Source organism: Anoplopoma fimbria, chromosome 19, assembly GCF_027596085.1.
Source record: "Anoplopoma fimbria isolate UVic2021 breed Golden Eagle Sablefish chromosome 19, Afim_UVic_2022, whole genome shotgun sequence".
Taxonomy (NCBI): Eukaryota; Metazoa; Chordata; class Actinopteri; order Perciformes; family Anoplopomatidae; genus Anoplopoma; species Anoplopoma fimbria.
In genome coordinates this window covers 20,586,986-20,600,000 of record NC_072467.1, presented here as the reverse complement: position 1 = coordinate 20,600,000, position 13,015 = coordinate 20,586,986, and the positions used below count along the sequence as shown (strand labels likewise).

The 13,015-nt window shown below is 41.0% G+C and overlaps 1 protein-coding gene across 1 annotated transcript in view; it reads left to right on the top strand.

Moving 5' to 3' along the window:
- Positions 1-13,015, top strand: part of nell2a (neural EGFL like 2a) — a 71,325-nt gene that overhangs the window by 43,228 nt on the left and 15,082 nt on the right. The window contains exons 14-15 of the mRNA XM_054620256.1: positions 5,001-5,123; positions 6,600-6,695. Coding sequence (XP_054476231.1) covers positions 5,001-5,123; positions 6,600-6,695 — 219 coding nt within the window. The remainder of the gene's footprint in view (positions 1-5,000; positions 5,124-6,599; positions 6,696-13,015) is intronic.

Genomic DNA, 13,015 nt, shown 5'->3' with positions numbered 1-13,015 from the left:
GTTTGAAAAGAGTCCAAAGGGAGTGCTGATTCCTCTAAATTGCCCAGAAGATATATTACAGCTGTGGAAGGATACATTAAACCGCCCCCTTCAGTACCTATTGACATTGTACATTCTTATGATGTACGAGCATCTTTATCATCCTCAATGGCTTTCGCCAATTAACGAGTCGCAAACTCAGCAGAAACTATGTCCCGGTATTGATATCCATATTTCCGCATGCATTACAGTGTCGTATGAGAACCAGTCTGCCTAGTAAAGAGGATTAAGTTGACTGTAGTTCATTTCATGGCTCGGTGTTTACGTGCAGAATAGTGGATTAAAGGACTGATCCGCAGATTTAAGCCCGGACAAAACTGCATGGAGCCCTATATTTCTCCTCAGCCTGTCAGGGGGGTCAGCGGGCTCGGACAGAAGTCTGTATTTTACATCATGACCACCCGCAGCGAGAGGATTGGTTGGTTCAGATCCCAGCTGGTGGTAGACTGGAACACGCAGACTTCATGTACTTGTTTAGATTAAATATAAATGTCCTGGAACGGCCCAGGCTGTAGTGGAGCCTTTAGCAAAATAAACATCCCTGACTTTCTTTTGCCCCCTTCTTTGACTAGCACTCTATCCTTGATCTTGAAGGTCAAGATTCCCTCCTCTTTTTTCTTCCCCTCTTCCTACTCTTCGTCTTTTCCCCAAAGTGCCCGAGGTGCTCCTCGCTCTGTGAGATTAGCAGCTAATCCATGAAAGGTAGCGGATTGGTTGTGCTCTCCCTTTGAATGTTATTAAAGAAGGCTGTCCTGAGGTGTGCGTATATGCTAGGTGTGCGTATATGCTAGGTGTGTGTCCTTGTTCTAATCCTGTGATAACCAGACCTGGGCTCCTGAGGCAGAGGAAAGAAGGGAGGGCTGGACACAGAAGGGGATGAAAGGATGGACAGGGGCCAAAGGTGGAGCAGGGGGTTGACACCAACAGAGATCAGAAAAGAAGACTTCTCAAAGGCTATGGCATGGGGCCGGGGTTGGATAAACAGAGTTTTTGCCTCTTTTTCCGTGACATCCAAATAGTCTGCTTTGATTTAAGCATTGCATGGGCAGTTGGACCTTAATTGCATCTGACAGGAAGCAATGCTGCTAAAGATTTGGCATTTAAAAGGTGTTCTTTGGAGTTTTCTTGTAAACAAACAACAGTAATTTTGACTTTCAAGATTTTCTGACCAAAACACATTATATGTATACTTGAGCTTCTTATAAACAGATTAAATAAATGTTCTTTTTGCAGAGCCAATTAGAAAGAAAAAACTACATTGTTTATATCAATATATTTTGCCAGCTTGAAGCTTTCTTCTTATTTTCGTTAATTGGCACATTCCTAAATTTGTTGATACGTTGTGCCGCCACCACCTTTGATCAAATAATGTAGAGACAAAGGCGGGACTTTGCATCATTTGTCCAAACAGTCATTGTTTTGTGCTTTTGCATTTTTTTCCCATCCTCTCTTTCAGCCTTGTAGAGAAGTTTTCCCCCGACAAACGTATCATAAAATCGTCGTCCTTACAGGCTTGTAATTGTGAAGTTCAAGTCGAAGCTACAGATTTGTTTTAGGAAAGCAGCCTGCGTGCGGTCAGACCACGCTGAGGCTGCTGTTGTTTTGGCAGAAGGTGGAGGGAGTCAAGCAGCAGGGGAAACGGCCAGCTCCTGAGAGAAATCCCTGGTGACAGGCTGTTCATAATTGATTGTTTATCTGTCTGCAGCCCGAGCAGCAGCATTCAGCAAGGAAATACCTGTCTCCCACGAACACACTTACACACACACATGCAGACAGAACACCTGGCGGCTCTGCTGCCCAGTCGGTTCAGACTGACGGCTGGCTGTTTCTTGCTCTGGCAGATGTGACCTTGTGAAAAAAAAAAAAAGCATATTCTCTTTCCTCTCCCCTGTGCCCCCTATTACTGTTTTTATATGCCCATGAGCAGACTTTAATTCTGCCCAACAGCAGGTGAGTGTGTGTGCGTGTTTGAGATGCAGCAAGAGCAGAGCAGCGGGCCCTCCTAAGTGCCCTTCAATCCATCTCACACACACACACACACACACACATACATCACACCCCCGATGGAGGAACTCATCACAATGTCACTTTCAATTTGGATGAGCCCACAGTCTGTTCAGGAGGTATAATGGATTGGATGATGGCAGGGAAATATATGATGCAGCTCAGGTCTCCTGCAACAAGAATTCACATTTCTGATCCTTTTACTCTTCAGGTGGCATCTTTCAGTCCTCGAACCTCACTGTCTTTCACAATTACATGCATTTGAAAAGCCCCAAGTTGTGGGAAAATTATCAATGGTAGGTAATGCATAAGGAAAGAATTGTATCTCTGTGGTTGAGGAAGGCTCCTGAGATCTGCTCAATGTCTGAACAATAGGAAACAGCTGAGAGAATAGACTGTACTTCCATCCCCCGCCAGGCACAGTGTGGACCAGAAATTCACTAGAGTGCAAACCGTTGCACCCAGATTAGCAGTAAAGTCTTTTTTTTTCTAAGAGTGTTAACCTTTTCTAAGAGTTTCACTTGACTGCACGTTCTTTCAGCAGCCTTTGAAAGTTTTCTCTGCACTGTAAACACATGGTTATACAAAATGATAAAAATAAAAGTCTAAATAACTAAATGTTTTCCTAATACTTTAGTTAGAGCGAGATTGCTCCTGCCAAAAAACCTTTCATGATAATGTTTTTGTTCTCACCCTTTTGGTGTCAATGGGAGCCTTTAAATAAGGAAAAGAAGATTTCAGAAGGTTAAAAAGACTTTTCATGGTCGTTTTTTGTTTTGCACCCTATTATAAAAAGAAGATTTCAGAAGGTTAAAACAAGTCCAGAAAGTTTTCTGCACTTCAGCTGATGTTGTGCTCGGTAAGCAAGTACTTATCAGAAAGCATTATTTATGTGAATCTCCAAGTAGGATAGACGAATATTCATCTTTTGTTTGTCCCAGTGGGATAAAGATCTGCCTTTGTGTTCAGGGGCAGACGAAGGGCGGGCCTTAAAGTGCTTGTTCATACAGCAGGAGAGATGGCTCAAATGATTTACAATTCTTTAACTGTGTAGTTTAAATCTTGAGCCAGCATCAGATGAGAATTTCCATCGCTTTTGCAGTGAGAGTATCTTGGATGCAGCAGGGATTCAAATAAAAACACAAAAATGGAGGCCCCAGAATGAGGCCAGGAGGGTTCAGTAAGTTAGTGCACTGGGATGGACTCCAGTTTAAGGAAGGTTAACATTTATCTGTGGTGCAAAAGGTTTCTTCGCAAATTTCAAACACGGCAATGGAGTTGGAATCAGAAAAATGGGAAATTATTCAAGAAGAGTCAGCTGTGGTTTCTGGTGTTATACAGGCTATAAACTACTGACATCATGCACCTCTTTGACAGCCGAACATAATGTTATTTCAAATCAGTTAAACGTTCAGAGCCAGCAGCCTCCACAGAAATCAGATCATGTTTTTTTTTTCTGAGCTCACGGCAATAAAATTAGAAGAAGAAACACAGCGGTCTGATCTGATCATGAAAAAATAACAAAACTTCTCCCTTGCAGCTACAATAAGGTTACATCATTACATTTTTTAAGAGGCCTATTAACATTTTTGTTCCCTTCTGCAAAAGATGGCAATTATGTGTGAGAGTCCTTATCATCCATTACATTTCTGTCCTCTAAAGGTAACACAAGATGTGGGATGTGTAATGACAAGAAGTTTTATCCACCATTAGCAACCTGTAGCCTTAATGCTCTAATTTCCATTATTTGGGTTGCATTATCCATCCTGCATGTGGATATTATGGTAACAAAGGCGCTTACCAGTTATTACTGTGTGGAGAAACATTAAAAAATGTTGTACAATATATGACTTTATAATCCCACACTCGGTATTATAATCCTTTTATCTGTCTGTGCTGGTTAATAGTAGACAGTCTCTGATTTTATGGTTCCATCAAGATATTTTAATTTTTTTACACCAATAAAATTACATTTCATTTTGTAATTCTAGTATCTCATGTTTTTCTGTCACCAAGTATTGATATACACTTTTGCTCCTATTTGTCACACACTACAGCTGTTTTTACTTGCTTTCTGCTTCTCTCCACACTGACTTTATGATATCAACACTATTTGCATTGTTTGATTTTCAGAGAAGTTGATTATTCTCCAGGCCTTCATTGAATATTTTTTAACCACCTTGTTTTGTCTCCTCTCCAGATAGAGGGGAGGAGATTAGTCCTCCAGTTGGATGCAGTATGTAGTCATGGGCTGTAGCCATTAGTCAAGCTTGTCAGTGGGATATTCGTAACAAACCATATCACTAACTTCACAGCAGCACCGGCGATGAGAGCTTGGGAGTCGCGGTCCTTAGGGGACATTTCGTTAATGCTTGTGTGAAACTCACAAGAAACATTTCTCTTGGTACTTAATGGCCAATTGTGCCATTGTACAACACTTAAACTAAAGACCAGTGGCTCATGAATACAAATTACAGCACCTCATTACTGCATCCATGTATGTGCAAATGCAGGAGCGTATTGTCAGTCGTTAACTCAGCTTCATAATTGAGACCAATCCATACTGCATATTGTGCTGAAAAAAAGAACAACAAATTACAGCAAAAACATCTGAAACAATATTTCATAACGGATCACGATGGGGGATAAAGAAATGGCTCGTCCTCCAGTCGGCTGTTTGTCACTGATGTGTTATCACCAGACTCAGAGCTGTCTAACCATCAAGTCATTTAATCCAAGACTAAGTCTAAAATCGCTTTTTCTTAATGGAAAGTAAAAAACAAATTACCAGCCGGGTCAATCATCCGTCATATTTACAATGACAACATTCAGTATTTTTCTCATCAAGTATTATTTTCTTGATAGTGGACGTGTGAATATGGGAGAATAATGATTTATTTTAACTTGCTTTTATCAGAATGTAGATTACACGCCTGTGGTGTTGCTTTTGTCTTCAGAGCACGACGAGTGCCTCAGCGGGCTCCACAACTGCGACGAGAACGCCCTGTGCTTTAACATGGTTGGAGGCCACAGCTGCTCCTGTAAGCCGGGCTACACTGGCAACGGGACAGTCTGCAAAGGTAAGCAGCACCATGTTAGTTGATGTTGTAAGGCCCCAAAATTATCATTGCAGCAGTGAAACACATGTCAGACAGGAAGGTATTTGCTCTACAAATAAAATCCTCCAAAAAAAGGTTGTTTTTCTGAAAACAGAGCTCATGTTATTAAGAATCATCCATCCAGAAGAATTTAGCAGAAATAAATGACATTTTGCTCAGACGCGGCATCCTTAAAATATCATATAATGAGCATTAAAACATGAAAGAGAAATCATCTTCAATGTCACATAAATCACATAATAAACAGTCTTCAGGGAGGCCATTAAACACACTTGTTTCTAAAGCTTATGGTAATGTACCGAAACGTAACTGTGCACACCAACATCTTTGACTTTTAGTTAAATTCTGCTTCACGCAAGGCTCTGCACTGTAGATTGTACTCTGAGTATTGTTTTTTATTAGACAAAAAGTCTCTAATTTAGGTTTTGTGACCACCTTCCCTTTTACACAAGGATCAATTTGAACTGAGCACCATTAATATTACACTGTAATCTGTTGTGAAAATAAAAAATCTTACAAAATTATTCAAGGATGCTCTGCAAAAAGTCCCAATTAAAGATATTTCTACTGAGCAGTTATTCAGGCATATTCACCAGTCTGTTTCATAGTCGAATCCTCTCACATTAGTTCCCCAGCCTCATATCACCGCCATTAAAACCGTGTTGTGGTTATACTCCCTGAAAAGGTTTAATGAGAGCTTCTCTCTGAGCCGTGCTCTATTTGTAATCTATGCTCTTACTAGAAGATTGACTTGACCTTAGCCAGTTAATCAATCCCTTGATTAGAAATCTATTTATAGGGGAAGTGCACCTATTTCCCCACTAAAGATCACTTAACTTGTCATCGGTAGAACTAATCCTCCTGTGGAAACTGTTTTGTTTTTTTCTGGCGAACAATTTCATGAAGCCCAGGATGGTGTCAAATTACTTATTTTCCCCAATCAACAGGCTAAAAAAACGAAAATGATTCATTTTTCTATTGAGTAAGACAAATAATTGATTAATAGTTTATCAAAATAGTTACTGATCATTTTTCTCATAATCAAAAAATCAACAATACTTAATTGTTGTAGTGCCCCTTTAACATAATATGAAGCCCTCATTTTACTGGATAGGATTTTTTCTTAGTTTTTTTTAGTATAATTTGTGTATAAATATTTCATTAATTTACATTGCATTCTGTCAACTTCACTGACTTCTCTGTGTTTTGGGGACACATTAACTAAGAGTCTATCCATGGATAATGAATATTTTAAAATTAACCTTGGTGAGATGCATTAATCAAGCGAAATAATATCGTGAGAGCCTGTAATGAATCAACTCACCAAATTAGCTCTTATTCTGTATGCAAATACATATGCTGCTGCTGGTCTAATTACATAGTTAATGCTCGTTAATCTTTGTGAGTAATGACTCTTCTCATCTGGTCTACCTCTAGCTATGTGTGACGGATTGTGCCAGAACGGGGGAACCTGCGTCTCACCTAACAACTGCGTTTGCCAGCAAGGATTTACGGGGAAGAGATGCGAGACAGGTAAGAGTTCATTTCAGTTCCACTCATAAGTTTCTCTCCTCAAAAACAGCTCAAGGAAGAGTTATGACTGAATGTGAGCAAAGGGACGAGAAACAGGAAGAAGAGATGCTATAAAGCAGGGAGGTGTTTTATTTTCTTGTAAACTAGCCGGGAAAAGGACAAAAGAAAAGCGCAAGGGGGATTACTGTAGAAAGGTAATTAAGATCACAGTTATCGCTTAGGTTATATTGGCATGGGCTTTTGTTTAAAAAAGTAGTGATCATTGTAACTTTGTGGAGCTGCCTTTGCGCTGACCCCGACAAAAACAGCTGATCTGTGAACGTTTTGTTTCCAATGCTCACAATATCTCCACTGTGTGTGTGTGTGTGTGTGTGTGTGTGTGTGTGTGTGTGTGTGTGTTTGAATGCATTTCTGGCTGTGTGTTTGTGTTGTGCGTCTGACTGTGTGGGTTTGCTCTCCCTGGTGAATAACGAGCTTGTACCTCTTCCAATGGCCCGATGGAGGATTTGATCTGCAGTTGCAGCAGTATGGGAATTACCCCATATCACAACCCATATTAATCAGCATAGCATTTTTTTCCTCACAGGCACCATGCCACATCCAAATTACCACTGCACAAACTCCTGGCGCACAACATCCAATATGGTATGATAGCTTAACCAAGTATTAAGTCAGCCTGTGTTTATAGCAAAGACCAAATCACTGCTTGCCCTCTTGCATGGAGATATGTCAAACACAGCGTTGTGATAAGAATCGGGGCTTTGGATCCTATTTTGTGTGTTTTCCCCTGCAGTGCTGGTGATTTAAGTAAACCAGGAAATGCTGTAATCCTGGCGGTTGTGCTAGACACGCCATATGTCTAATCTATAGCAGCAACACCTCTCTCATAACCCGTTTCAACCTTTCGTGGAGTGTCCTTGAGGAGATGAGCAACCGAGCTAATAGAAAGTCCAGTCATGACAGTTCTCTCTGTGTGTGCGCTTGTGTTTGACTGAAGCAAACTGAGCTTCTCTGCTTGCTCATTGGTTCGGGTATTGATTGCACATAAAGGACCTTTTTTTTTACGAGCCGTCCTTTTTACTGCCTGCCTTAAAGTAAATGAATGTCCTCATGGTGCTGCTCTGAGAAGCTGAGGAAGGGGAATAGTGTGTGGGTTTGTGGATGTGTGTGTGTAAAAGCTACTGAGAATGTGTTAACACACCTAACCATAATGACTTATCCTCCTTCCCGTTTTGCGGCAGAGAGGGTTCTGAGGACCTTGTGCCTTAGTAATGGCATAGTCCAGGCAATCACACATTTCATTACCTTCCATAGTGTTTTAGATCCTTGCCTTTTTTCTCTTTGTCTCCCTCTCTCACTTTACTCTCTTTTGTGAGATTCCTGCATCTCAAAAAACAGTCACAGAATAGTCCATCAAAAGGAGGAATCTTCTATAATGTACAAAATATTTTCTAAGACTCTATTCATCAGTCGGTATCTGAAAAGCTTTTACAAATGAATATGTTTTGTAGGAAGCATTTCTTTGTTGTGGAGTACGATTTTTTTAATTCTTCCATTTTCATCAGATCAATCATTTCAAGGTTAGAATTTAGATAGGTATTTGTTTTTAAGTGATGTATATCTCTGTCCACCAAATATGTAACGAATTCCCTAAAAAGTCAAAGCACACCGCTTTGTTTAAATACAGAATTTTAAAAGACCTTTATTGAAGTGGCTACATTAAAAACGGGAACAAGACCAACACACAGGTCAAACAATCGCACACACACAGAGGCAAGTGAATTAATTAAAAGTTTCAATCATACACGTGACAATATTCATTCACATTTTCTTCCCTAATTACCAACCAATACTCAATAAATGGCAAACAATTTAAGATACATTTTCTTTTCTCCATTCAATGTGACTGAAAAACAACTGGTTGCAAACACTTGTCTCTATAAATACAGTTGTCTCTTTCTTAATCACACCATGAGGGGAATAAGTGGATGAGAGATTGGTGGCTCAGGGATCAGACTGTTTTTAGGCTCCCCTCCGCTCATCATTGAGGCTGATTAGAATTGGAGGTACTGGGACCCAAACACAAAACAAGCGCTAACGCGCACGTCGAATCTCTCGCGCGCCCCACTTGCCTCAGGCGACAAGATGTTTGTCACCACAGCTGCTGCTTCAGTGCACATCTCTCTCCTCTCTCTCGAAATTTGACTCGTTCCCAATCCCGTCAGCTCCGTGACAGCTACCATCCTCATGTGCTTATTTATTACTTCAGGTTTTGTAGTCCAGGACCACCGTCAGGGCCCCAATGCTACAGGGCCAAAGCCTCAGGAGCCGTTTAGAGACTTCACCAGTCATTCGGTGTGAAAGGGGGGAGTCTCCTCGCAGTGTGACAGGAGCTCCCAGTGAGGGAAGTGTCTACTGGCAAAGCTCACAGAGATGTATGGAGGTTAATGTACTGTTGGATATGCTGCTCTGCTGGTGGGGAGGATGGGAGGGGAGCAGGGGGGTGAGAACGGGAGCTTGGGGAGAAGTGATGGAGATGTACAGAGAGAGTGACAGATGCAAAAATTCGAGGAGGGAAAGGAAAGGGAAGTAACGACCAGGAGTGGACGGGGGTGAGAGGAGGTGAAGTGGAAAAGAAGATACAGAGATGTTGGGAAAAACTGACAGATGCAGCGACGGAATGGGAAACGAAAAGGAGAGAGATGGGTGGTGAGGGGCCAGGGGTTAGTGGGTTTTCTCCGCATTTGGATGCGGAATGAGGCTGGTGGAGTCGGTGCAGCAGGAGGAGGAGAAGCGGAGCTGGGTGGATGAACATGGAAAAGCTTTCACTAAGTCTGGGCTTCCCACCCCCAGAACCCTGTGAGCTTTTAGAGGCCTCCCTAGGGACTCCAGCACTTCTGCTGCTGCAAACGGCAGACTGACGGCCTGTCATAAGACACTGAACAGGAGTTCTTCAAGGCAGTGCGGATAGACACACACACACACACACGGCCATGGGAACGCACACACATTTACGTATGAGAAGGCGCTGAACAGTTTGCTGATTGTCAACCTTCTTCCCTATTTTGGATTGTTGTACGTCAGTGTGTTTTAGTGTACTTGTGTGTAATAGTTTGTGTACATTTGTGTCTGTACAATTATGAGGATGCTTGTTAATGTGTTTTTTAGTTTGAGTTGAGATCCTCTTGTGACTGTATGCGTGCGCTTGGTGGCTAGTCATTACCATTCAGGGGGAATGGATGGGGAGGGACAGGGGACACGCATTGCTGACAGACAGACACCAGCTAGTGGAGAACTCTGACACATCATGAATTATGCAGCACACAGCTGCGGCAGGCCACATACACTTCAGTCTGGGATATAAATGTACGCAGGGCCAGCCATGTAATGTGTGCCCGAACATGCCGCATAGTCAATGTGGTAGCCGCAGGCTGGTTCCATTCCTTATATGGCCTGGTTGAGAGATGGGCAAATGCTGGACTATTAGGTTTATTTTTCAGCGAAATGGGCGGCCAATTTCTTTTTCTTGCAGGAATCAAGATAAAATATCCTACTATACCTATTAGGATGTTTCAAAGTAAAAACTAAATGTTTGTTAAAGCCTCTGATACTTTCTGGTTCTTTTTTAACCTACAGATGTTCGAATGCCAGCTAGAATGAGTGAGGTTATTAGTTTGTGTGATTGATTACATACCTGTAAATGAATTTCTCTGATGTGGTTAAATTAACTCATGTTGTTCACGTTGCAGTCAATGTATTTGGTTGTCCAATTTTATTTTGTATCCCGTTTCATTTGGGTTCATGTTGCAGGTTATTTCTTTAGTTTTGACATTTACTTGGTGCAGAGAAGCAAACTTGCCCCAATGTTTTGGCCCAGGGCTTATTTCCCAATATACATTTAGACACTAAAGATACCCATACATGCAAGGCATACTTTAAAACAGGCAAAAGAGATCTTAAAATCATTGAGCACATAATGTAAATGTAGTCCAACTTAGTCAACCATCAGAGCCTCCAGCTCGCAGCTTCAAATTATGTGGATAAAAAAATAAAATAAGATATAAGACATAAGATCAGGAAAAGTGGCACTACGGCAAGATGAGAATAATATAATATTGAAGGCATACGTAGGTGTAGGCATCATAAGTAAAAAAACATTTACTTCAAGGATGCACTGAAAAATACTGATGAAATATATATATACTGTAAATAAGTTTATGTTGCAAATATTCACTAGCTTAGGTTGTTCTGGATGTCTTTGCACTGGGTGTTTTTGCATAACAGATGAAGAAGAGGCATTGGAAATGCACAATTCATGGCCATTAGATGCAAAGCAACGTTTTTATAAATATTTCCTTGAAAAGCTGGTTAAAGACTTAGTAATTTCCATTTTACTTTCTTTTTTTTTAGCTTACAGGGCTATTTATTTATGTATTGTTTAAAGATATTCGCTCATGTTGCATGAAACACCATTTCCACATCCCTCAGAGAATTTCACAGTTGTCCTGATAACAGCCTAGGTGAAATGATTAAATAAAACGAAACCTTAAACACTTACAATAAATCATGTTGTCGTTGCATCTGAAAGCAGGGGGAACATGTAATCATACGATGCTTTTAGAAAATACCTCGCAAATGTAAGAAGATTCATAACAAGGGTTTTTATGATTGAAGATGCTTTTAGGAAACAGGGCCCAGGTCTGTGGAGATTTTCTACCAGCCAATAAATAATTGGACATAACATCTGTGAACATCCCCTTCTGTTTTGGCCACAGATGTGTGGTTATTGACTGCATTGCTCAACTGTTTCTATGAGCAGAGTGGGGAGATAGCATTTGTATTTTATTTATTTTTTTCAGCTCATTATCTGCTCCTTTCAAGCCCCTCTAAGCTTGTTAGGGTCCTTTGCCACCAGTTAAAATGTTCTGTCACTACGCTGTCAGTTATATTACTAATGGCCATCCCTGCTGTCCTTGGCTGCCCTCTTGCTAGCTTCTCAAAGGACGCTGTGGGCAGCTTAAGGGAGAAGAGCATTTGATCAGATCCTGCGGATGGACACCTCTCCCTTTCATCTTTCAATTCATCCGTCCTCACAAGGACTTTTAATCATCAGCGGCGCTGAATCACAGGGAGGCTAGTTTAGCATCAACAGTGATCTTTGAGGACAAGGAGAAAGAGATAAAAGATTTTTATGTTCAATGTTAATGATGTAATTTAGTTTTGTGACTCCTACACACTCCTGATGGGTGATGTTTGAGAGCACCATCAGAGACCCCTAGTGTATTACACCTACACTGTAAATCCACGTTTTATTGGCGGGAAAAGAAACTCATTTTCTCAAGTCGTGATCATTTATCAGCACACTTCTTCATCTGAAGGGATACTCTGATTAAGAGATGTGATCTAAAGAGGGGAGCGTTTTGTTGTAAGCTAAACGGCTCCTTTTAATTAGAGCTTCCATATTCAATACAACATTCAATGAATTGCTATAACCTTTTCTCTAACTGAACGTTTCTCTGAGTTCCTAAAGGAAAGATGAAAGAAGATAAGTTAGAGAAGGAAGATATAAGCGTAAGTTTGAAGAGGACATAGAGTAGAGAAACAGTTTGTAAGCGAAGAAAGGAGAGGCTATTTAATTATTGGGTGATGGCAGATGAGAGGAGATAAGACGAGAGGGAAAGGGGGACGAAAAACGGAGGTGATTTATTATGAAATGTAAAAAATGGAACGGGAAAAAAATAGCAGTGAAGAAGAAATTTGGGGAGGCGGATGGGAGGAGACAAGTGGATGGCCAGTGAGTTCATGAGGAAGCTTTGAAGGCAGCGAGAGACGGATGTGGAGCCCCGAGGTCACGCTGGCTTATTGACGAGGACAGAGAGCCGAACAGGGCCAGACAAACAGTTTGTTCCCTCAGACCTCATTTACATCGATGTCGAGCTCCGGGAAGCTTGTCAGTGTTTTAGACAAAAACAACTGACTAGACAGATAATAAAAAAAAAAAACTAAGCAGACTGACTGACAGTCAAAACAACAGATAGACAAAGAAACAGACAGCCAGAGTTAGACAAGCATGAAGATAAATAATGATGAAACACACAGTTTGAGGTGAACAGTTTTCAGGTGAATGTGATACAAGTAGATAAAGGTCGGCTACATGTGCATGACAAACTGGGCTGTCCAGGTTAGATTGCACAGGACAGATAGGTTTCTAGCAGTTGTTAAAGCTCTGCTGTTGTATAAGTATTAACAGCGTGTATTACACAATAGTAGGCAAAGAAAAAAAAAACATCACAACCTCATCAGAGTTAAAATCTCCCCTG